This window comes from Chiloscyllium punctatum, chromosome 38 (genome assembly GCF_047496795.1).
Source record: "Chiloscyllium punctatum isolate Juve2018m chromosome 38, sChiPun1.3, whole genome shotgun sequence".
NCBI classification, from domain to species: domain Eukaryota; kingdom Metazoa; phylum Chordata; class Chondrichthyes; order Orectolobiformes; family Hemiscylliidae; genus Chiloscyllium; species Chiloscyllium punctatum.
The window spans coordinates 33896948-33920334 of record NC_092776.1 but is presented as its reverse complement, the minus strand read 5'-3'; the positions used below and the strand labels follow the sequence as shown (position 1 = coordinate 33920334).

General features: G+C 38.4%; 2 protein-coding genes across 6 annotated transcripts in view; one reads left to right on the top strand and one right to left on the bottom strand.

The window, feature by feature from the left end:
• The window catches only part of dock1 (dedicator of cytokinesis 1), a 577688-nt gene that overhangs the window by 288276 nt on the left and 266025 nt on the right, over window positions 1–23387 (bottom strand). The window lies entirely within an intron of this gene.
• Window positions 14167–23387, top strand: part of LOC140463521 (inhibitory synaptic factor 2A) — a 54490-nt gene continuing 45269 nt past the window's right edge. The window contains exons 1-2 of the mRNA XM_072557592.1: window positions 14167–14598; window positions 21672–22835. Of these exons, the coding sequence (XP_072413693.1) occupies window positions 21679–22835 (1157 nt within the window). The 5' untranslated portion in view covers window positions 14167–14598; window positions 21672–21678. The remainder of the gene's footprint in view (window positions 14599–21671; window positions 22836–23387) is intronic.

The following is a 23387-nucleotide window of genomic DNA, read 5'->3' as shown; positions in this document are numbered from 1 at the left end:
ACACACATGTAGGAGATTGTGCTGGTTATTACAGGGACATAGATAACTCAGACTGTAGTCAGCAAGACTTAAACCATTGAAAATGATGCTCATATTCCCTTTCATGTAGAACTAAAATGTCACGTTGCTATGACAACAAACATATACCTACAAGATTCACTCTCCATTGTCACACAACAACTATATATTGAAGAAGTGGAATTCCTTTTGATTGTGGTGTGAGCCAGAGTTGACATGTGGTACTCGCAAAGCTAAATGTATGCAGTCAATTACACATCGCTCTGTTAGAAAACTCAGAATCCTTGTATTCACTGTAGCCCAATCTCTCTGGCATGGGAAAATGAAATACAAATATCGCTCATTACGCAGAGAGCCTTAATGACACGTATTACATATCAGTGGACAGCAAATTAAGAGACATTGCAAATAACTCCTAAATCCAACTAAACATTAAAGCTTTTCACCATCACTGATAATATGACCCTTCTCCTACAGTATGGATCCCATTGTGGCTGCAGAAGTGCAAACATTACATTGAGGGTATCCTTAATGATTAGTAGACATTTTGCACACCATTTCTCACAGGAGTTAAGGCAGGAGACCTCACCACCTTTTGGTGATGTGCCTGAAAGCATTCTGTTTCGCTTATTTCCCCTTCTTGCCATGCTCTGTGGTGACCTTAGTTCATTGTCCCAATCACGCTGTATTCCAAGAGAAATGCCTACTAGTACATATATATTTGGAACAGCTTGTTTTAGCAACCCGCAACGCAGCAAAATTCCTTTAGCATCTGCTACACTCTTCCCTGTAGACCCTTGGAGTGTTGCACAACTACAGAAAAAAATCAAAAACTTGAATTGCAGGCACAATCAGAATAAATCAACAAACATCTAACTAGAGAATACTCATTTTTTAAAAAATGTTGGCGGTGCATTAAGCTTTAAATTGACATAGATGGTGTGAAATCTGAGGCTTGTTCTGTACACACTAACACCACCCTCAATAATGTGACAACTACTGTGATTTGTCCAACTAATGTGTGGCATGGAGTGGGTACCCTGCACATGATCACAATTTCTCACTTGAACTCAAATTATCTGTCTGGTTTAGTTGTGGAAGTCAGCGCCAGAAAAAAAACTATGATATTTCCATTTGGACTGCATCATTTTATAAACTGACATGCATATTACTGAAATCCACACAGATGACTAGATTTACTGTTTCAAAACATACATCCATCAACTAACTAAATTATATAAAACGAAAAATTATTCAGACATTTTAATGTAGTTGGAGATGCAAATACAATGTAATTGATCTAAAAAAACACTTCAAGGTCTTGTAAATTAAAAGGAAAGATACTATAATTCATTGGTTACATTCAGAAATCTAATGAAGCTATTAATTAATCATCTTATACTTTTGTCTTTCAAAAATAAGTAATAACAATGCTAAGATGGCTAACCCAGCAATACATTTGGTCATATGTGTCAAACGTATATCTGATTCTGGGGCATAATGTGCCACACAAAGGTCAGAGAAGATCCTGAGAAGACTTGACAGGGTGAATGGTGAAATGATGCTTCTACTTGTAGAAATCAAGAGCTAGGGGACAGAGCTTAAATATAAGGAGTCTCCTACTTACAAACATACCAGTTAGGAGGAAGAGGCACTTCAGCCCTCGAGCCATCTCCAGCAATCAATAAGGTAATGTGTAATCTGATTATGCCACAATTTCATCCATCTCCAAATCCTCTCCCTCCCTTAGTCATGAAAAATCAATCTACATCTGCCTTCAAAATATTCAAATATTTTGCCTTCATTGACTTGGGATGAAGAGTGTTCCAAAGATGTTCAATATGCTGTGAGAAAAATCTTTTCCTCAGCCATGTCTAAAATAAATGGAGCCTTATTAGGAAACCATAAACTAAAGATCCAAATACTCACAAGAGGAAACATCATTTCCAGATCCACCCTGTATAATGTCTCATGACTTAACTTGTTTCAACCAAATGAACTCTCACCCTTTTACATTATAGCAAATACAAGAATAGCTTTGTCAAACTTTCCTCATAAGATAGCCTTCTCTGATCCACTTCCTTTCTTAAATAAGGAGAAAAGTACTGTACACTGAATGCAAGGTATGCTCTCATCAATACATTACATAATTGAATTATGCACTCTCAATATGTGCAGGCAATTCCCCATGCAATAAATGAAATGGCATTTTTTAACGGTTTGTTGTACCTGTGTCTTTTGTGCTTCATGCACAACTCCACTCAGAGCCATTGGATATCAAAATATTCAGTCTCTCACGAATTATGTAACTTGCTTTTTAAAATGTTCTGCTCAGTAAAATTGACAATTCCACATTCTTGAACATTATACAGTCGGTTCTGATATAATGCGACAGTTCTGTTCTTGTCCGATCTCACGCTATAAGAAAATTATCAAGGCTTACATTGATATTGAACAGCATTACCATGGTTGACTTTCCATGATCAATACCCTGCAGTTACTACAGATCAAAACTGAACTGCAACAGCTACACAAATATTGGGGCTACAGGAGTAAGAAAAAGGCTAGAAATGTTGCAGTGACTAATTCATATCCTGTCACCTCAATTCCCGTCCACTATTTACAAGGCACGTGTCAAAGTGTTATGGAACACTCTCTATTTATCTAGGTGAGTGCAGCGCCAACCACAGTGAAGAAGTTTGAACCAAGTGGCAGTAATGTGCACCATCTACATTAGGCAGTATATAAAATCATCAAGAATCTCTCTGGCAGAACCTTCCAAATCTGTGACCTCTTCCACCCAGAAGGACAATACAGCAAATGTTTGGGAATACTATCAGCTCCAAATTCCCCTTCAAGTCATTCATCATCCTGTCTTGAAAATATATCACTGTTCTTTCACTGTCATCCAAGCAAAATCCTGGAACTCCCTTCCTAATTTCATTGAGAGTGGCCCTGTCCCCTAAGAATTATGGTGGTTCAAGAAAGTAACTCAACATTTCTTTTCTCAGGTCATTTAGAGATGGGTAATAAGTAACGGCCAAGCCAGCACTCTGCACATCCCACATAAATCAGAAAAATAAATTGTTACTCAATATCACAGGACTAATATTATACTCATCACTATTTTCTAATGAACTGTACACATTGTCATCACAAATCTATTCATTAAAGTTACCTTTTCTTTGTTAAATTCTACTCATTAAGCTGAAATGCAACAGATGCTGATTTAATAAAAAGGATTGCACTTAGATGTTATTTGCAATAATGCTGGATGTCCCAAAATGCTTTACAGCCAACAGTCAAAGGAACCAATTTCCAGATCACTGAAAATTGGGCATACAATCCTAGATATGCACCAAGTCCACGTATAAATCCAGACATATTGATCTCTGTTAAGTTTCAACTTCTGACTTTTTAACTTTCAACTTTTAAACAATTCCTCTGTTTCCTGGGTTCCGCCACAATTTTTTTCTGTGGTTTTTAACTATCTGCTTATCACCTCATCTGCTTGACAGGAAGAACTACAGGATGATTTAGATGGGCAGAAAAATGGCAAATGCAAACTAACCCTGAAAAAAATGTGAGATGCTGCATCTTGGAGGGACCAACAAGCAAGGTACACCATAATGAATAGTGAAGCCTAGGAAATACAGAGGATCAGAGGAACCTTCGTGTGCATGTCTACAGATCCTTGAAAGCAACAGGACATGTGGATAAGATAATGATGAAGGAGTGAGAATTATTTGCCTTTATTAGTTGACGTATTGAATATAAGAGCAGGGAGATGATAATGGAGCTATGTAAGACATCAGGCCACAGCCAGAGTATTGGGTGCAGTATGCTTGCCACACTGTAGGATGCGACTACAGTAGAAAGGGTGCAGAAAAGATGCTCAGGATAATACTCAGACTGGAGTATTTCAGCTGCAAACAGAGAATAAATAGGCTGAAGTTGTTTACCTAAGAACACACAAGATTGAGGAGGTCCTGATTGATGTGTTTACAATTCTGAGTGGCATAGATACGATAGATAAGAAGAAACTGCATGGTAAACTGGCAGTAAGGTTAGATCACATGGGATCAGGGAGAGCTAGCCAACTGGATACAAAATTAGCTTGACAGTAGAAAACAGAAGGTAGTGGTAGAGGGTTGTTGTTCAGACTGGAGACAAGGATGGGTGCTGGATCCTCTGTTGTTTGTCATTTACATAAACTATTTGGATGAGAATATAGAAGCCAAGGTTAGTGAGTTTGTAGATGACACCAAAATTGGAAGTATAGTGGACAATGAAGAAGGTTATTAAAGCGTAAAACTGAATCTTGATAACTTGTCCAATGGGCTGAGGAATGGCAAATGGAGATTAATTCAGTTAAATAAGAGGTGTTACATTTTGGTAAGGCAAACAAGGGCAGGACTTATACAGCTAATGGTAGGGCCCTGGGGAGTGTGTTATCAAACAGAGAACCTCGGGATGCTGGCACACAGATCTTTGAGAGTGGCATCATGGAAAGACAGGATAATGAAGGTGGCATTTGGCACGCTTGTCTTCATCGGTCAGAATGCTGAGTACATGAGTTGGGGTGTCACGTTACAGCCATACAAGATATTGGTAAGAGACATTTGGAGTACAGTTTTGGTCATCCTGCTGTAGGAAAGATGACTATCACATTATAAATCTTTTCTCTTAGGAGGGACCAATAACAAGGAAACATAGATTAAAGGTATAGGGCAGGAGATTTAGAGGGGATTTAAGGAAGAATATTTTTCATTTAGAGGGTTGTATGTATCTGGAACTCACAGCTTATAAGGATATAAAGACAGAACCCATTGAAGTAGTACTTGGACAATCTCTTTCAGCACCATAGCATACGAGATTACAAGCCAAGTGCTGGAAAATGGGTCGAGAGTAGATACGTATGTGATGATTGTTGTCTCTTTCCATGTTATAAAAACTATAAAGAATGCAAAAAAGATTTATAAAGTTGCCACCGAGACTAAAAGATATAAGTTATAGGAGAGGCTGGATAGGCTGGGACTATATTTCCTGTAGCATTGGAAGCTGAGGGGTGACCATATAGAGATTTATAAAATCATGAGGGGCATAGATAAGGTGAATAGTCAAGGTCCTTTCTCTGGGTACAGGAGTCCAAAACTAGAAGGCATAGGTTTATGGTGAGAGGGGAAAGATTTACAAGGGACGTAAGGGGCAAGCTTTTCACACAGAGGATGGTCTGTGTGCTTATGAAATGAGCTGCCAGAGGAAGTCATAGAGGCGAGTACAATTACAACATTTAAAAGACTTTAGGACAGGTACATGAATTGAAAAGATTTAGAGGGATATGGGCCAAATGCAGGAAAATGTGACTAGGGAACCTGCTTACCATGGATGAGTTGGGTCGACGGACCTGATTTCATAGTGTATGACTATCACTCTACAAATCTTTCCCCTTACTAGAGGGATCAAAAACTAGGGAACATAGATTTTAAGGTATAGGGCAGGAGATTTAGAGGGGATTTATGGAATAATATTTTCATCTCAAGGGTTGGAGGTATCTTGAACTCACTACCTGAAACAGTATAGAGACAGGACCCATTGTAACACTGAAGAACTGCTTAGATGATTTCTTTCAGCACCATAACATACGAGGTTATGAGCTATGTGCTGGAAAAGGGTCGAGGGTAGATAGGTGCATGATAACTGGTGTGGACATGATGGGCTGAAGGCTCTCTTTCCATACTATAAAACACTATGACTCTAATTTGAGAACTTGGTGCATTTCCAGCTGAAAACAAAGCCATTAATGATAGAGGCACTAAAATCCAGAATGCTCAAGAGGCTGGGTTGGACAGGATATCTCAGGAGTCTAGAACTGGAGAAGATCATAAAAAAGAGAAGTCAATTGCAAACGAGAATGAGAATTTTAATATCATGGCACTGTTTAACCAGGAGCCAATAAGGTCAGTGAACAGAATGCTGATGGGTGAAAAGGATTTGAGAGCTAGGAGACGTTTTGGATAACCTCAGGTTTATGAAGGGTACAGTTAATTAACAGCCATTCATTTATGTAATTATTCAATAAAATGTGCATTTTGAATTAATCAAGGCTCATTATCATAACTAAATTATTTAATAAATGCAGATTCTTCACAAAATAAATAAATCCGAATTACAGAAATTCAACTTACAAAAATATAATATAGCCTATGAAACCCAGTTAACTTGATAACAAGCAGAACTTTAAATTGGTTTTGTGAAGATACCTAAATAAGAGCTGCATAAATTTGATATTTTTGAAGAGACAACATGAAAGACAACAGTCACAAAAGCTGGCTGGTATCAAACTATCTGCAATTCATATTTCAGTATCATAGCTATCTCACACACTGCTTTGCTTTAATATTTAAAAGTGATATTCTTTGAATAGCATTGTTTGCAATAAAACAACCCAGAGTCTAAGTGTATACATTTAGTGACATTTTTTTAAATGAAAAAGTGAGACGTTTTGATTCTTATATGGGATGTCTGTCATTGGCAGAGTTGGTACTTTGTACCCATCTCTGACTGCCCATGATTGATTGGCTGCCTGGCCTATTTCAGAGTGCAACTGTGGGTTATTTAAATCAGTTGGCTGGAAGGCTGGTTTGCAATATCAAGTGACGCCAATAACAGGTTCAATTTCTGCATCGGTGGAGGTTGCCATGAAGGCCCCTCCTTTTTGACCTCTCCCCCTCCCTTTAGGTTGAACCACCACTAATCATCTCTCTATAATGAGACAGCAGCCATATGACCCTCTGGGACTACATGGTGCCATTACTTACTCAGAGAGTCAACCACATTTGTATTGGTTGGTAGTCACAGGTGGCTGAATGCAGATGGCAGTTTTATTTCCATAAAAAGGTATTAGTGAACCAGATGGGTTTTAATGATTGATAACGGATATATGGTAATTCCAGATTTTATCGAGTTCATATTTCACTAGTTGCCATGGTGGAATTTGAACCCAAGTCCCCACAGGATTAGATTGAGGCTCTGGATTAGTCATAGCTACAACACCTCTGCTGTCCTTGAACAATGTACCACTCTTTCAATAATGTCGAATCAACAAATGTTCAGTTAGGTTGGTCAAACTACATTTCAGCATTGCCATCTAACATGGATTGTAAAGCATTGATCAATTGCAACTACTTTTGGGAAGGCAACACTAGACAGGTTATTAATATGCTAACTCACTAACATAGACAATTCATTTCAAATACAGTTCACAGTTTATCTATTAGCTCCACAAGACATTTGTTTATTGAAAAAAAGGACAATTCTTATTTAAAATAATTTGATATTTCCATTTAACAAAGTATCAACCATAAAGTACTAGTGAATTCTCTTTCCATTTAATTATCTTGCTATGAATTTATTTCAGCATTCTGGCCAAGGGACGTCAGAAACAGAAGGAAGGAAGATCTGCAAATCTTGCAGAACGGGAAAATTGATTTTTTTTTTATTGGCACCGCAGTCAAACAAATTGATCATGGACAGCCCAATCAGAAAGACAATGTGGTTGTTGCAATCTCCTTTCTACCTCTTTCTCAGTTGCTTTCCTTTTACCTGGACAATAGGGTATGTGTGCCCTCAGGATGACAAGATTGAGCATAATACAGTACTAGAAGAAAGTGAGGACTGCAGATGCTGGAGACCAGAGTTTAAAAATGTGTTGCTGGAAAAGCGCAGCAGGTCAGGCAGCTTCCAAGGAGAAGGAGAATTGACGTTTCGGGCATAAGCTCTTATAATACAGTACTCCAAAGTCAACAATGCAACATGCTGCAATAAACACTGCAGGGCTTCTCCAGGAGATACTGGCAGCAGATGCCTTGTTTAATGGTTTGCTCTATGGCATTGTGTGTGGCAGCACAGCTCACTTTAGATTCATGCTATGCACATGGTTAGGTTGCACACTGGAGTTGTAAACCTGCTGTTCCGTAGATAGTCCCTATCTGTAGTTGCCACTTGCTTATTTTGCATGGTAGCTCACATAGTGGTACAAAATAAAGTCATAATGATTCCGTGGATACTAAGCATGCACAAATATGTTATGCTGAATGTGGTTAACATCTAACGTGCACACAAGTCTAGAAACCTATGTGGTTGCACTGCATGTCTACATTTAGATGTTGCACCGAAAAGCAATGTATGTGCAGTCAATATTATGCTTATAGTCACTGGAAGTGGTGTTCTCACCCTGCTGTGAGGCCCCAATACTACCTACAATTTGTGACAGATTTCAATAAAATGAACTTTCTTCAGAGACTGAGATAAAAGAGTTGTTTTGGGAAAATCCTAATTGGACAAGACATCTTGTTAGGAATCCTTCTTTGCTGTATGTCCTCCTCTGCTGCCTCTGTAGTCAATCATCCAGTCATTAGATTAGATTAGATTAGATTACAGTGTGGAAACAGGCCCTTCGGCCCAACAAGTCCACACCGACCCGCCGAAGCGCAACCCACCCATACCCCTAAATTTACTCCTTACCTAACACTACGGGCAATTTAGCATGACCAATTCACCTGACCTGCACATCTTTGGACTGTGGGAGGAAACCAGAGCACCCGGAGGAAACCCACGCAGACACGGGGAGAACGTGCAAACTCCACACAGTCAGTTGCCTGAGGTGGGAATTGAACCCGGGTCTCTGGTGCTGTGAGGCAGCAGTGCTAACCACTGTGCCACCATGCTGCCCACTCATGCTGCAGGCCAACACAGATAGAAACTACAGTAGTCATAATTGAAATTAACTAGGAGAAAGTGAGGACTGAAGATGTTGGAGATCAGTGGTGCTGGAAAAGCACATCAGGTCAGGAAGCATCGAAGGAGCAGGAGAACCAACATTTTGGGCAAGAGCCCTTCATCAGGAATGAGACTTGTGAGCTGAGGAGTTGGAGAGAGAATTGGGAGGAAAGTAGCTGAAAGTGTGATAGGTAGATGGAGGTGGGAGTAATGGTAGTGGGTCATAGAGGAGAGTGGAACAGATAGGTAGGAAGGAAGATGGACAAGTATGACAGGTCATGAGGATGGTGTCAATATTGAACGTTGCAATTGGGATAAGGTGGGGGGAGGGAAAATGAAGAAACTGGAGAAGTCCACATTGATGCAGTGTGGTTGGAAGATCCCAAGGTGGAATATGAGACATTCTTCCTCCAGGCATTGGTTGGTTAGGGTGTGGCAATGGAGGCAGCCCAGGAACTGCATGTCCTTGGCGGAGTGGGTGAGTTGAAGTGTTCGGCTATAGGGCGGTGGGGTTGGTTGGCACATGTGTCACAGAGACGCTCTCTGAAATGCTCTGAAAGTAGGTGTCTTGTCTCCCCGATGTAGAGGAGACCATATTGGAAGCAAAAGATACAGTAAATTACATGCGTGGAAGCGCAGGTAAAACTCTGATGGCTGTGGAAGGATTCTTTGGGGCCTTGGACAGAGGTGAGGGGAGAGGTGTCGGTGCAGATTTTGCAATTCCTATGGTGGCAGGGGAAGTTGGGAGGGGTGGTGGGTTGGTGAGGGACGTGGACCTGAGGAGTGTGTTGCGGAGGGAATGGTCCTTACGGAATACAGATGTCTGGTGGTGGGGTCAGTTTGTAGGTGGCGGAAAATGATGCAATGTATACAGAGGTTGGTGGGGCGGAAGGTGAGGTCCGGGGAGGGGGTGGGTTCAGTTTTTGTGGCGGTTGGAGGGGTGGGTTTCGAGGGCGGAAAGTGGATTAGATGCACTGGAGGGCATCAACCACCACGTGGGAGGGGAAATTGCAGACTTTGAAGGAAGAGGCCATCTGGTGTGTTCTGTGATGGAACTGGTCCTCCTGGAAGCAGATGCAGCAGAGGCGGAGGAATTGGGAATAATGGATAGCATTTTTACAGAAGGCAGGGTGGGAGGTGGTAAGTTTGTAGAAGATGTCCGTTTTGAGTCGGTCATTGTTGATGGAGTTGAAGAGATCCAGGAAGTCTGAGATGGTCCAGGTGAACTTAAGGTTGGGGTGAACTTGTTGATGAACTGCTCAGCCTCATCGTTGGAGCACGAGGTGGTACTGATACAGTCATCAATGTAGTGCAGGAAAAGGTGGGGAAATGGTGCCGGTGTAGCTGCAGAAGATGGATTGTTCCATGTAAACGACAAAGAGACAGGCATAGCTGGGGCCTAGGCGGGTGCCGATGGCTACCCCTTTTGGCTGGAGGAAGTGGGAGGATTCAAAGGTGAAATTATTGAGGGTGAGGACCAGTTCAACCAAACAAATGCGTGTATCAGTGGAGGGGTACTGGTGGGGACAACAGGAGAGGAAGAAACGGAGGGTTTGGAGGCCCTCGTCATGGCAGATAGAGGTGTATAGAGACTGGTATCCACAGTGAAGATGAGGCATTGCGGTCAAGGAAACAAGGGTCTTGGAGAAGGTGGAGAGCGTGGGTAGTGTCCCAAACATATATGGGGTGTTCCTGGACGGGGGGAATAGGACAGTATCAAGGTATGATGGAGAGAAGTTTGGTGGGGCAGGAGCAGGCCAAGACAATGAGTTGGCCGGGGCAGTCAGGCTTCTGAATCTTGGCTAGGAGGTAGAACTGGGCAGTGCGGGGTTCCAGGACTGAGGTCGGAAGCTGTGGGTGAGGGATCCCGTGAGGTGATGAGGTTGTGTATGGTCTGGGAGATGATGATTTGGTGATGGGGGTGGGGTAGGGGGAGGTCATAGTCAAGAGGGCAGTAGGAGGTGGTGTTTTTGAGTTGGCGCCTGGCCCCAGCAGTGTAGAGGTCAGTGCATCAAACTACCATTGCACCCTCTTGTCTGCTGGTTTTATGATGTGCTCTTGCCTGAAACAGTGATTCTTCTGCTCCTCGGATGTTACTTGACCTGCTGTGCTTTTCCAGCACCACACACTCAACGTATCACTGAATTTAAGTATGCAAGCAGATGCCTGTAATTGAAAACTAAGAATTTTACCAAATGGAACATCAGTGCCTGTAGAATTTAACAATTTAAATATTAGCACAAAATAGCAGATTAGTTCAAGAACACACAGTAGAATTAAATAAGCAACCCAGAAATAGTTAACGAACCCTATGAATAATACTGGTGGGCAGCCTTTTTGCTACTGAACATATATCTGGCTGCATGAGGTTAGGGAAAGCAGTAGCTGGAGCGCTTAAGTCAAAAATGGTACCTCTACAATTGAATCAGTGACAAATGCTGACTAATATCATGATCAGCCTAACAAGTGAAGTTTTAACATATGTCGAGAGTGCGGTGCTGGAAAAGTACAGCAGGTCAGGCAGCATCCGAGAAGCAGGAGAATCGACGCTTCGGGCATAAACCCATCACCAGGAATTAAGCTTATCCCAAAACATCGAATCTCCAGCTCCTTAGATGCTACCTGACCTGTTGTGCTTTTCCAGCACTACATTCTTGAGTCTGATCTCTGGCATCTGCAGTCCTCACTTTCTCCAAGTTTTAGCATATGCTCCTAATAATCACACAACAACCTTACCGAGATGCAACCTGACAAGGCACAACCAATTGTGTCCACGCATAAGCAGATTCAACTGTGCACACAAAATGACATAGTTTTCTTTTTTATACATTACTTTGTTTCTGCATTTCTTCAGCAAGTGTGCGTGCAGTTATTAAGATACAGCGAACAACCACAGTACATAAAATTAGTATGTTAGTGTTGAAGCAGCTTGGAAGAGGAAACACTTGTCCTTGCTCTCTTCCAGATATTCCATGCATCAAAGCCCCATCCTCCCTTCACAAAGATTTTCAAGTTGCATGGTTCACAAGTCACCTTTCTCTCACCATTTGCTTCTCACATACCAATCACGAACATCTATGTCAGTAAATTATTGCTACTCCTGCAGAGAGGGACAACTCAAGACAACACACTTCTTGTGAAGGTCGCAGTAATCTTTATCTTTAGTCGAGAATATTTAGGCAAAGCAATACTTTAATTTGGTAAATTCCTAACACCAGATACACATTACTGACAAATCACACGACTTATGCTTATGAAGATCACCAAAGAAAGTGTCATTATAATTTTGATGAAGCATTAAAGCAGTACTTCTTACACATGTATTGCTGCTAATATAAAATGGTGCACCTGAAACGATTAACTGTACTATTCTAATTTTACATGTTTTTGGAAATTTAATGATAATCTTTAAGGAGACAATAAACTTACTTGTGTTGTTGTATTTAGGATGTCAAATTGGCAACAAAAGATTTTATTATAGTGTGAAACAAAAAAAACAAGTAAAATAGAAAATAATAAAGAAATGATGCATCTGAACAAAAAAATGTGCTCAAAGGACTGCAATTATGTTGCAAAGGACAAAGAATAATTTGAACATATTCAACACCGTATTAGATTAGATTAGATTACTTACAATGTGGAAACAGGCCCTTCGGCCCAACAAGTCCACACCGCCCCGCCGAAGCGTAACCCACCCATACCCCTACATCTACATCTACCCCTTACCTAACACTACGGGCAATTTAGCATGGCCAATTCACCTGACCTGCACATCTTTGGACTGTGGGAGGAAACCGGAGCACCCGGAGGAAACCCACGCAGACACGGGGAGAACGTGCAAACTCCACACAGTCAGTCGCCTGAGGCGGGAATTGAACCCGGGTCTCCGGCGCTGCGAGGCAGCAGTGCTAACCACTGTGCCACCGTGCCGCCCACGGTGATAATACACATCCTTAAGTCTTTCAACTGTCCTCACAATGTATCATAAACTTCTTGAACAGATCGTACAAACATACATTAAAACCTACAGGAGTGCAAATCAGTACGATCCTTACAGACAAATCATTAGTAACAATGACAAGCTCAAATAATTCTTAGAGATAAGAAGTGATGCCTTTTCCAGAATAACCATGCAATTTTGGCTCATCTATGAAATTAAATTGCAGAAATCTATAAAAATTAAATTTAAATTATTAACTCAAATTAAAAACCTTTGTAACCCATATTAGTGAGCAAAGTTTTGTTGAATACTTACAAACCATAGGTATTGTAAAAGAAAATTGCAATTAAGTTTTAGTTCACTCAACTTGAAACAGTACTTGCAATGAAATATGATAACGGGTAATTCATGAGCTGACCTGCACTTAAAAGGTAACAACAGAAAAACTGAAACCAGACAAAAAATTATATTTGAATGGTCATGTACAGAAGTATGATCTTCTTGGTCAACATACATAATTTAGATTCACATACATCTAAGCAGTGGTAGGTACTAACAAGTGACTGTTCAAATGAAGTGCATCTGCAGTTTCTGCATGTTATGATTCCCCAATAAGAAAAATCTCCAGAGTCACATTACAAGTCTAAGAGCAGTGACCTATTTAATGTCATTGAAGATGCAGCAATATGAAAAGAATTGCTTTTAGCTCACCAACTAATGATGGTAGTGCTCCCAACTGACTAAACTGATGAACGACTCCCAACTGTTCACCGCTATATGCGTCAACTGATGCAGACAGCAGTCCCTTCGCAATTAAATAAAAGCTGCCAACTTTCGTATGCACTGCTCTCACATGACCTCTAGCTTTGAAAATATGGTGTTACTGTTTTATTTTATATGAATGCAAATGAGGTTTCTGGGTTTTAGTATTTTGGCTAAAGCAGATGCAACAAAAGTCAGATACTTTTAAAAGTAGATTTGCATTTTTTGCAAAAAAAAGGGAGTTTTATAAGAAAATGATATGGAATGAAAATGTCATAGCACTAAATGGCAGGGAAAACAAGTAACATGCAGCCTTTGTTAAACTAACAGTTGCACTGTGTTCAACAGTCCAAGTAGAAAGTGTGTTAATTAATCATCAATATTTAAGTTTTTTGCTTAAAGATCAGTTACGCATATTAGTACACAGAATAGTTTCATTATCAGATTCAACAAGTTTATCAAAATTCCACGAAGTGTGAAGAGGGGTTAAATCACTAATATTCTAACTCTCCCTAGTGGGAGCCAGCAGCCTATAATACTACAGGAATTGATTGTTTTCTCTCAAATGTCAGCATGGAACATGTGGGCAGAAAACATCCAATTAAAAAAAACTGCAGCAAAATATCATTTTTCATTCTCACTTCAAGAAGCCTAGAATTCAGTTTGTGTAATAGCTTGCTGGCATGGATCCATTGTAGAACATCTCAGCCAAGATGATAAGGAGGCTATGTCTTGCTTTGCATGCACAGCTTGCCAGTAGCAGCTGATAGGAATTGGACTTCCCCAGCAGCCTGGAGAGCTTGTACACAGCAATCTCAGTAGCAGGAAATTTTATAAGTGCATGGCTGCCTCGAGTGAAAGCATCATTGGTCACAGCTGGCTAAATGTCTCACTGTTATAAAGAGAAAGGTGCAGACTAAACACTATGGAGGAGATGGAACTTTGAGCAATAGCTTAATGCGCAGCTTGGGAAGTAAGCTAACACTTGGTATTTTACAGTGCTGGATCATTACTGAAAATCTACTTCATATACACATGGATTTTAACGACAGAAGCAGCACTCAGACGTTGCGCCTTCACTTCTAATTTACGTAAAGGTAAGCAGTAATTTTTGTTTTAATTTCATAACTCTTATTTCTCATGACAAATGTTTAAATTAATTTCAGCATTGCCTAATTGAAAAAATGTAGCTTCTGAGCATGGATAGCATAGACTTGAATACAATATACATTACAGATTTGAAAGGAGATTTGTGTTCTGCTTGCACTTTATAACTTATTATTTTCAAAGTCTACTATACTTACACATTGAATATAATGTGATTTATTTTAAGGAACTTATAAAACAGACTCTTGCTCAAACATCCAAATAAACTCATGTCTTTTTACCTGCATCCCCATTGCTGCAGCTTTTCTCTCATCACATAATTTATAAGGTGACAGCTTGACAGAAATAATTTAGAGAACAGGCATGCATAAAAACCTTCCGAGATACGTTGTCCAGTGAGATCTGATGGTAAATGATGACAAGTAGAAACTATAAGGCAATGATCTGAAATAATCAGAACACTTCAGAATACTCATAGCACAGCTTGGTTTTATTGTGCTCCTGTTACCTTGGAAATCCCCTGTAACGATACAGCAAAGCACTACACATCTATGCTGCTGGAAAGATGATAAATAATTCTCACAGCTTTAAATCCTTTGAGAAAATATTCATTTGCTTAGCAACTTTACAGAAATCACACCTCCAGTATGAATTTTAAGCTCGTTATAATGGTTTACAAATGGTATGGTTCAAGTACATAGTAGACCATTTTACCATTCTGGTTCATACCATTGGCTTGCAGCATTACTTCATTTTAACTCCTTCATTTCCTGCCTTATAGTGTGTTTTATTATCAACTTTATTATACAAGATCAATTTTGTTGATGGTTCTCCATCTTTAATATTAAAAAAAGACAGTAGAACATACTGAGCATTCCAAAGCCAAACAGTTAAGTCAGAAAGCATGACGAGTCTAAAAAACATTCAACCTTTCTCAAGTCACACCAAGGTGCATTGGTTACCTATAGGTGTTTTCACTAAGCTTGTTTGATTTAATTGGGTTTATGTTGGAAATAAACAAAAAGATTAAACAAGCAAAGTTAGTTCTTATGAAAAACAGATGGTTTAGATAAATAACACTGAAGGTTTAAAATTAAGAACACTTTTGGTTGGAATTAAGAAAAGGTGGCTAAAAAGACACTTTTTTGAAATTTAAAATTAGCTATCTACCTGATCAGTAAATCTTATGATTAAGTAGTCAAATAAATGCTCAGACAATTAAGTTATTTTATATTTAAATATTTGAGAAAAACACATTTTACTAATGGTCAAAAACACAGTTTATTTAAGATATCATATCTCAGTGCTAGTTACTTGAAAGTTTCAAGAACTAAAACATGAAGATACTTCATCATAATACCACCAAGCGCAATTCCATCAATACCTTTGCTTCAATTTTTCAAAAAGTTAATTTGGAATTAACTGCGCCTAAGACCAAAATAACAGGTAAACATTCATTGCAGAACAATAACAACAAATATTGAATATGATTTACATTCTATTTATATTTCTGTGGATGATCTTGAAGAAAATGATATTATTTTCTGAAGGATATAAAAGTTGTGGACTACCTTAACTAGAGTTATAAAATATTAGAGAAGGAATCTACTGATTATTGACTAAAATGCCTAAGTTATGCATTGTCACTTAAAAAAACAATTATGTATATTGAATAAATTGTACATTAGATTTAAATAATAACTGAATCTGTCAAAGATGCCTTTGGGAAGTTTGTCATTGGCAAAGTGCATAAAATATACTAAAATACAAATTCTTTCAAATAGAACTTGTCAGTAAAAACCTATCCTTGTCATATACCATTAACATTAAGAAATTATTGCTTTCTGACTTAAATTGAAGAGAAGCAACTGTTATGTCGGTCTGAAGAATATATTAAATCCGATCTATAACCCAAAGGTAACATTATATCTAGAATGCATAATCCCACCCCAAATTTATGTCACTAAGTTTCTGTTTTTGTGTCTATATCAAATGCGTACTCGTTAATATTGCTGTGTATTTCTGTTTATATTTAAAAGTCAAACTTCCAATGATCCATGCTATGCAAAACCATCCAACATATAAGAAATGAACTTCATGACGTAATTAAAAAGCGCTTTAGAAAACTAAACAGTTATGTTGTTGTAATAACTGTACAACAGGTCATTAAATAAGTGCATTTATCAAGCCTGCATTTCAAATGAAACAAATGCCAATTTAAGAAATCAGATCCATTCATCATTAATATTTTCAGTCTTTGACTTTAAAGTTCAAAATTCTTTATGAATCATTTTTATACTGAACAGGAAGAAACTCTTGCAATGTTCCATGCTACTTATCTGCTATGAAAATGATAGTGAAAACAGAAAATGTAATTTTGAAATAAAGACCTCAAAATGTTTACACAGATTGCGTAGCAGATTTCATAGCACATAAGTGTATGAATAGGGTCATTATATTTACATTTGTATAAAGCCCATAATAAAATCATTTCGAACAAGATATATAAAATTGTTATAGTATCTGGAAAACAGTTCATGTTGCAACCTCCCAAAACATCCTGTGGGATTGTCTTGCAGCATATGAAGAAGCAGGACTGTAATGAATCAAGAAAGATCTTGGGCCACATGATAAATTTTGAGTTACATAAAGATGATATATAATCTTTAGAAAGCACTTCTGCAAAATGATAAGTACTTTCTACTTCCAAAGTATTTCTGCTGTGATATGAAGATTATGATATTTCTAATAGGTGTCATATAATATTTAAATAGATCTCACCCAGAATTTAAAAAGGAAACAGAACCAGTTAATTCCAGCACAAGCATACTGCTGCTGTCTCACTTCTTTTAACTCTTAAATTAACACCTTTTAATAATCTATTATTAATAGGTGCCAACATGATGTGTCAGCCTTGTCTAAGTTGGTAACGCTTTCACTTCTATGTTAGATGGTGATGAGTTAAAGCCCCACTCCACAGACGTGAATATAAAATTTTAGGCTAAGATAATTGTCTCAGGTGAAAGTGTAAATGAGTTACCCTTACTATCCTAGACAAATTTCCATAACTCAATCATAAACATTTTTTTAAGAAAGGGTCATTACAATATTGCTACTTGCTGGAGATAGCTGTGTGCAAATTGGTTACTGCTTTACTAGCCTAACATTGGAAGTATTTTTTTCACAGCCTCAAAAACATTATATGAATTCAAACTCTTTTATTTTTCTATAAAAGTAAGTACTGTGAAAGTAAAGAATTAAGCTAAAGAATAAAGAACATAGGAAGTAAAGGAGTTGTATGCGTGGGAACAGTACAATGTCTGTTCTGATACATAACAATAAAAAATATAAAAAGAATAACATTTCATAGTAGAAACTGTAGCATCAATTTAGTTGTTCTAATTATCTTTAAAATTGTTTAGTTTTCAAAGTGCAGCAATAAGACAATTTAACCATAACAGGTTTGTTTAGAGAAAATCTTTTTGTTGAACTGCTTGGAGTGTAAGTCAAATCATTTCAATGTTTTTACTTAAATCTATTTACTTTTTAAAAATCATATTCAACTTGGACTTAGTAATGAAATGAAATAGAATTTGAAAGCTACCAATAATTCTACAGTTAAACAATCCCAAAACACCTGAAGTGTGTGAACCTGAATACAGTGTTTTGAAAACTCATCATTTAACTCCAGAATTGATTTTTGCATTTCTGATGCTGTTACAAGACTACCATTCAGCCACTGGCATCAGTCTCATTTCCAATTATGTTTGGGTTGATTAGAATTATTTTTCCAGCTATTAGCATGGAAAAAGATTAACCATGTGGTGGATGGAGTATGGATGCAGGAAATCGAGAGTCTCTGTTGTAGAGCAGAGCTGGAAGTTAGATATAAAGGAAATGTTCAGGGAACAGATTAGTGTGGGAAGATGTGTACGAAGTCCAGGGAAATAATCTTTTATTGCATTGATTTAACAAAAAAAAAGTGCCAGTTTTTTTTCGATTTATAGAGCTTTGAAAGCAATTTTTTATCAGGACCATTGCTTAGGCCATTCATTTGTATAGAATCTTGACGAGACCAGAACTGAAGTATTTCTCCTTTTTTTGTTCATCATGGGATGTGAACATCTCTGACTAAGTACAAAAATCAAAAGAAGAAATAATAATTTATTGCCTAGCCATAATTTCCCAGAAGGCAGTTAAGAATCAAGTACATTGCTGTGGGTCTAGAGTCACAGGTAGACCAAACCAGGTAAGGATGTCAGACTTACCATAGAAGGATTACAATGGAGGTTCAAAAGACTAATTCCTGACTAATGAGAGTTTTTGATAAAGTGAGATTAAGGAATCTGGGCCTCTGTTCTCTAGAAGCATGAGAAATGATCTCACTGAAAGTTACAAGTTTCTTCTATGAGACAGAGTGGTTGTAGATTGGAAGTTTCACTTGGCTGGTGAATCTAAGACTAGGAGACAATGTCTCAGAATAAGGCGAATGAGAGATAAGGAGGAATTCCTTCATTCAGAAAGTGGATAACATTTAGAATTTTCTACTTTAGAGAGCTCTGAAAGCTCAATTATTGATCATATTCAAGTCAAAAACTGGAAGATTTCTTAACCCTAATGACATCAACAGATATGGAGGCATTGCTAAAAAGTGGCTTGAGATAGATGATCAATCATGATATAATTGAATGGCAATTTTGTCTTGATGGCTGAATGGTTTACTCTGTTCCAGTGTTCCTATGCCAAGTACCAATGGGAACATGAATTACTCGCCAATGGTAGCTGAAAATTGCATTAGAATCTTATGCCTAATATAATTTACACATCTGCACAGTTCCAGGAAGGTCTCAAGGGAGGGAAGAGGAAGAAAGGCCTAAATTTTCCAATTATGGCTCAGATCATGCTCCCCTCCACTTCAACCTAATAAGGATAAGTAAAAGACTCCAAATAAGAATTAGCTTTACTGTTACATGTATTCTTTAGTGCTGTGAAAAATTCACACGTCGCCACCTATGGCACCACCTTAGGTACAAAGGTACCTAAGTACAGATTGTTAAGTACAAATTCTTAGAGAAAAATTAGAAAGATAAAGAAAACAAAAATCCATATCATCTTAGGTACAAAAGTACAAAATCAAAGGAATACATTAGAAAAATAAGGAAATAAAAAGTTCAGAATAACAGTGCCAGGCCACAACTGCACATAGCCTCCAGACTACACTAGGCATCGCTTTAAGGCTCTTAGGCCAGGAGTCCGATCTGGATTCACCTCAGGTCTGGGAGTCCACCTCAAGGCTCCCGGGACCAGGAATCCATGATGAGGCTGGGAGTCTGTGCTGAGGCTGGGAGTCCTCGCTGGCTTCACCTAAAGGCTGGGATTCCACACTAAGGCCTGGAGTCTGCGATGACTTCCCTTGAGGCTCAAGGACAGGCAATAGGGAAGGACAAAGGGGGAAAAAATGAAAAGAGAAACTAAAAGAAAAGAAACAGACAAAGCAGATGAACTCTGGCTGAGGAGTCCTACTCCTCCGCCATCTTGGATTTGACAGACTTAAGTCTTTGGCCTCTTCCCAGCCAGTTTGGTGGAAAAGTTGTTGTGGCTTCTATGCTTTTAGACCCAAATTAAAATTAAAGTCAGATTACAATAATGTTTTTGCAATTCAAAATGAATATGTAAAAGAGCCTCACTGTCTCTAAACAGATGCCCTTCCTACCTTCAGGTTATAAATACAGCCACTCTTATCTTGGTGACTTCAGGTTAATTAAGTAACTTGGAATACTTCAAATAGAATAGAATAGAATTCCTACAGTGTGGAAATAGGCCCTTTGGCCCAACTCGTCCACACTGACCATCCAAAGAGTAATTCGCCTAGACCCTTTCCCCTACCTTTACCCCTGATTAAATGCATTTAACCTACACATCCCTGAATACTATGGCCAATTTAGCATGGCCAATTCACCTAACCTGCACATCTTTGGATTGCGGGAAGAAACTAGAGCAGCTGGAGGAAATGCATGCAGACACAGGGAGAATAATGTGCAAACTCCACACATACAGTCACCCGAGGCTCGAATCGAACTCAGGTCCCTGGCACTGAGGCAGCAGTACTACCTCTGAGCCGCTGTGCTGCCTACTTGCATCTTTTTAAACAAGTAGCATTAAATTAAATCCTACTTAAAGTCATAAACATTTTTTAAAAATGTAGACTTCAACATTAAACCAAGTTCATAGTGGATAAAATGTACTTAGGACTCAATCAAATATAAGTGCATGTGAAACTTCACTCACTGACCCCACAAATTTACACCAGAAACCAACCTTTATTTTAGTCTTTCCTTTCAAGCAAACAGACAATATTCTGACTGAGAATTAATCTTTGTAAAGGAACATCCTTAGTATTCAAGATCAAGAATAATTTAAACACAAACTAATAAGGCCACATACTAAGTTTTTTTTTGAATTAGATGCAAATACCATTGCTGTCAAACTCGTAGTACTTGAAGACAGCTTAACAGGCTTTGCTTGGTGGATCTCTGAATGAATTCAGCAGTACACACGAATACATAGCTTGTGCATTTACTCAAATCAAAGATTATATCTCTATGTAAGATTCTACTGCTTCATTGGCTGTAAAAAAGTTTCATTGTCATGAAACTCAATTAAGAACAATGCTGATGCATTCTGATCCCTCTCCCCACCAAGATAAATGCTTAGATAGTTTTTTCAATTTCCCTCTCTGTTCTTAAGATAAGCTAGTCTGATTAAAAGCAATTGTAGCCCTGTGCAAACTAGCAAAACCATCAGATTTATAAAACTGTTTTACTCTAGTTTTGCCATAAAGCTTTAACATGCAGTGAATTTTCCTTGTGAAATAAGACAGTGGGATGGAGTTGGGGAGGGAATGAACAGACTCAAAAATAATTACACAGTTAAATTAATTTTCACAAAAGTGCATCACATTGTACAAGTTCAACAGTAATTTACAACAAAGATTTTGATACACACAATCCTTCACACAGTACAAGCTGTTTTCAAAAATGATTTCCATTGTTCTCAATTGTAGGTAAAAGATGGTGAGTAAGGAACCAAGCAAATGTGAACTCACAAGTACAGAGAATGAAGCTGAACAGGCAGCTTCACAGACATTGGAAATGAAATACGCACTGGATCCAAACAGGCACATTAGAAAAAGAAATAAAGCTCTACAGGTGAGATTTAAAGATATCCGTGAGGCACAGAATGAACAAGAGAAGAGACTTTCTGCAGCACAGCAACTGGACAAGAAAACAATGAAAGCCATTTCTTATAAGGCAGCTTATCGCAAATACATGACAGTGCCTGCACGAAGGTCAATTCCAAATGTAACCAGAAGCACAGGTGTGCAGACATCACCTGATCTTAAAAAGCGGTATCAGACATTTCCTTTGGAAAGGAAGAAAGTGAACGTCATTAAAATTGCTCCGACTGTTGACACGTTCAGGAGACAAAACAATGATTGGACAATTGACATTAAAGATAATGCTATCAATAAAGACTCACAAATGAACACAGAAATCAGCTCACAAAGCTTCAGCAAACTGAATAAACAAGCTGGTAGTGACAGTTTTGATGATCCTAGCAACAAGGATCCAGGAATACACAGTTACAATGAAGAGCTCGCTCATGTTTTAAATTTGACAGAGTCTAACCCTACTGAGCAAAATTATCAACTGTGTCATTTGGCAAAATATAATAAGGTACCATCAGAAAATCAAAACTTTAACCAATCTGCACAAAGTGAGCTGCAGCTAACAGAGTTCACCTCCTTCCACTTAACAGAAACCAACTGTGAACTTTTGCAACCTGATTTATCAAATTCCTTTACACGGGACTCTTCACAAAATGTGACAGCACGAGAAGTACTTGAGAGAACTTTGCAACCAGCCAGTCTGCATTCTTTGCCAGTGAATGGTCAAGCTTGTTCAGTACAGTCTCCACAAACTGAAGAGGAGCCCTCTGAATCTACTGTGTCAAACATTACAACCAGACATGAAAATCAATGTCAGTCTAATCAGACAACAATATCTGTAATGGAGTCAAGTCAGCAAATCAGGCCTCTTACAGAAGTGGTGGACCTGAAAGCACAGCTGCAAATAATGGAAAACCTGATCAGTTCCAGTCAGGAAACCATTAAGGTGTTACTTGGGGTTATTCAAGAATTAGAAAAAGGCGAAGCCCTCAGAGAAGGGTAAGATCACACAAAACTGTTTTATGAAAAGATATACACACAGTTTATACACAGTTTAGAAATGAGTTTCCAAATAATAAAACCAGAAAACGAGCTGCTACATGGTGTTCTAGAAAGCAAAGGACAAATGTTAAAATTATTAATTAAATAGATATTGTTTAAAATGGGTGACTCATATGCAACATTTTGATCATCAAAATTTAAATACATTTCCAAACATTTCCATACCTTATGCCTAACAGAATTGAAGAATTTACTTAACAACTTATCCTCATCAGGTCAATAGTTAAGGAGTGCAATACACAACCAGTGACTGAAGTTATATTGTCAACTGCACTTCACTGTCGGTTATACTGATCTCATTGATGAAATAAATACTTCTCATACCTGCTTGAACATATACCTAGAATTATGCTCACGTGGTAGATGATATTAAATTGGAAAACATCTGTTTTTCCATAACATTAAGAGGAGGGAGAATTTGCATTTCAACATGCCCAGGCAGCCCTGGAGGAGTTAGGAAGATATGAGCTATGGCTATGTCTCGCATTA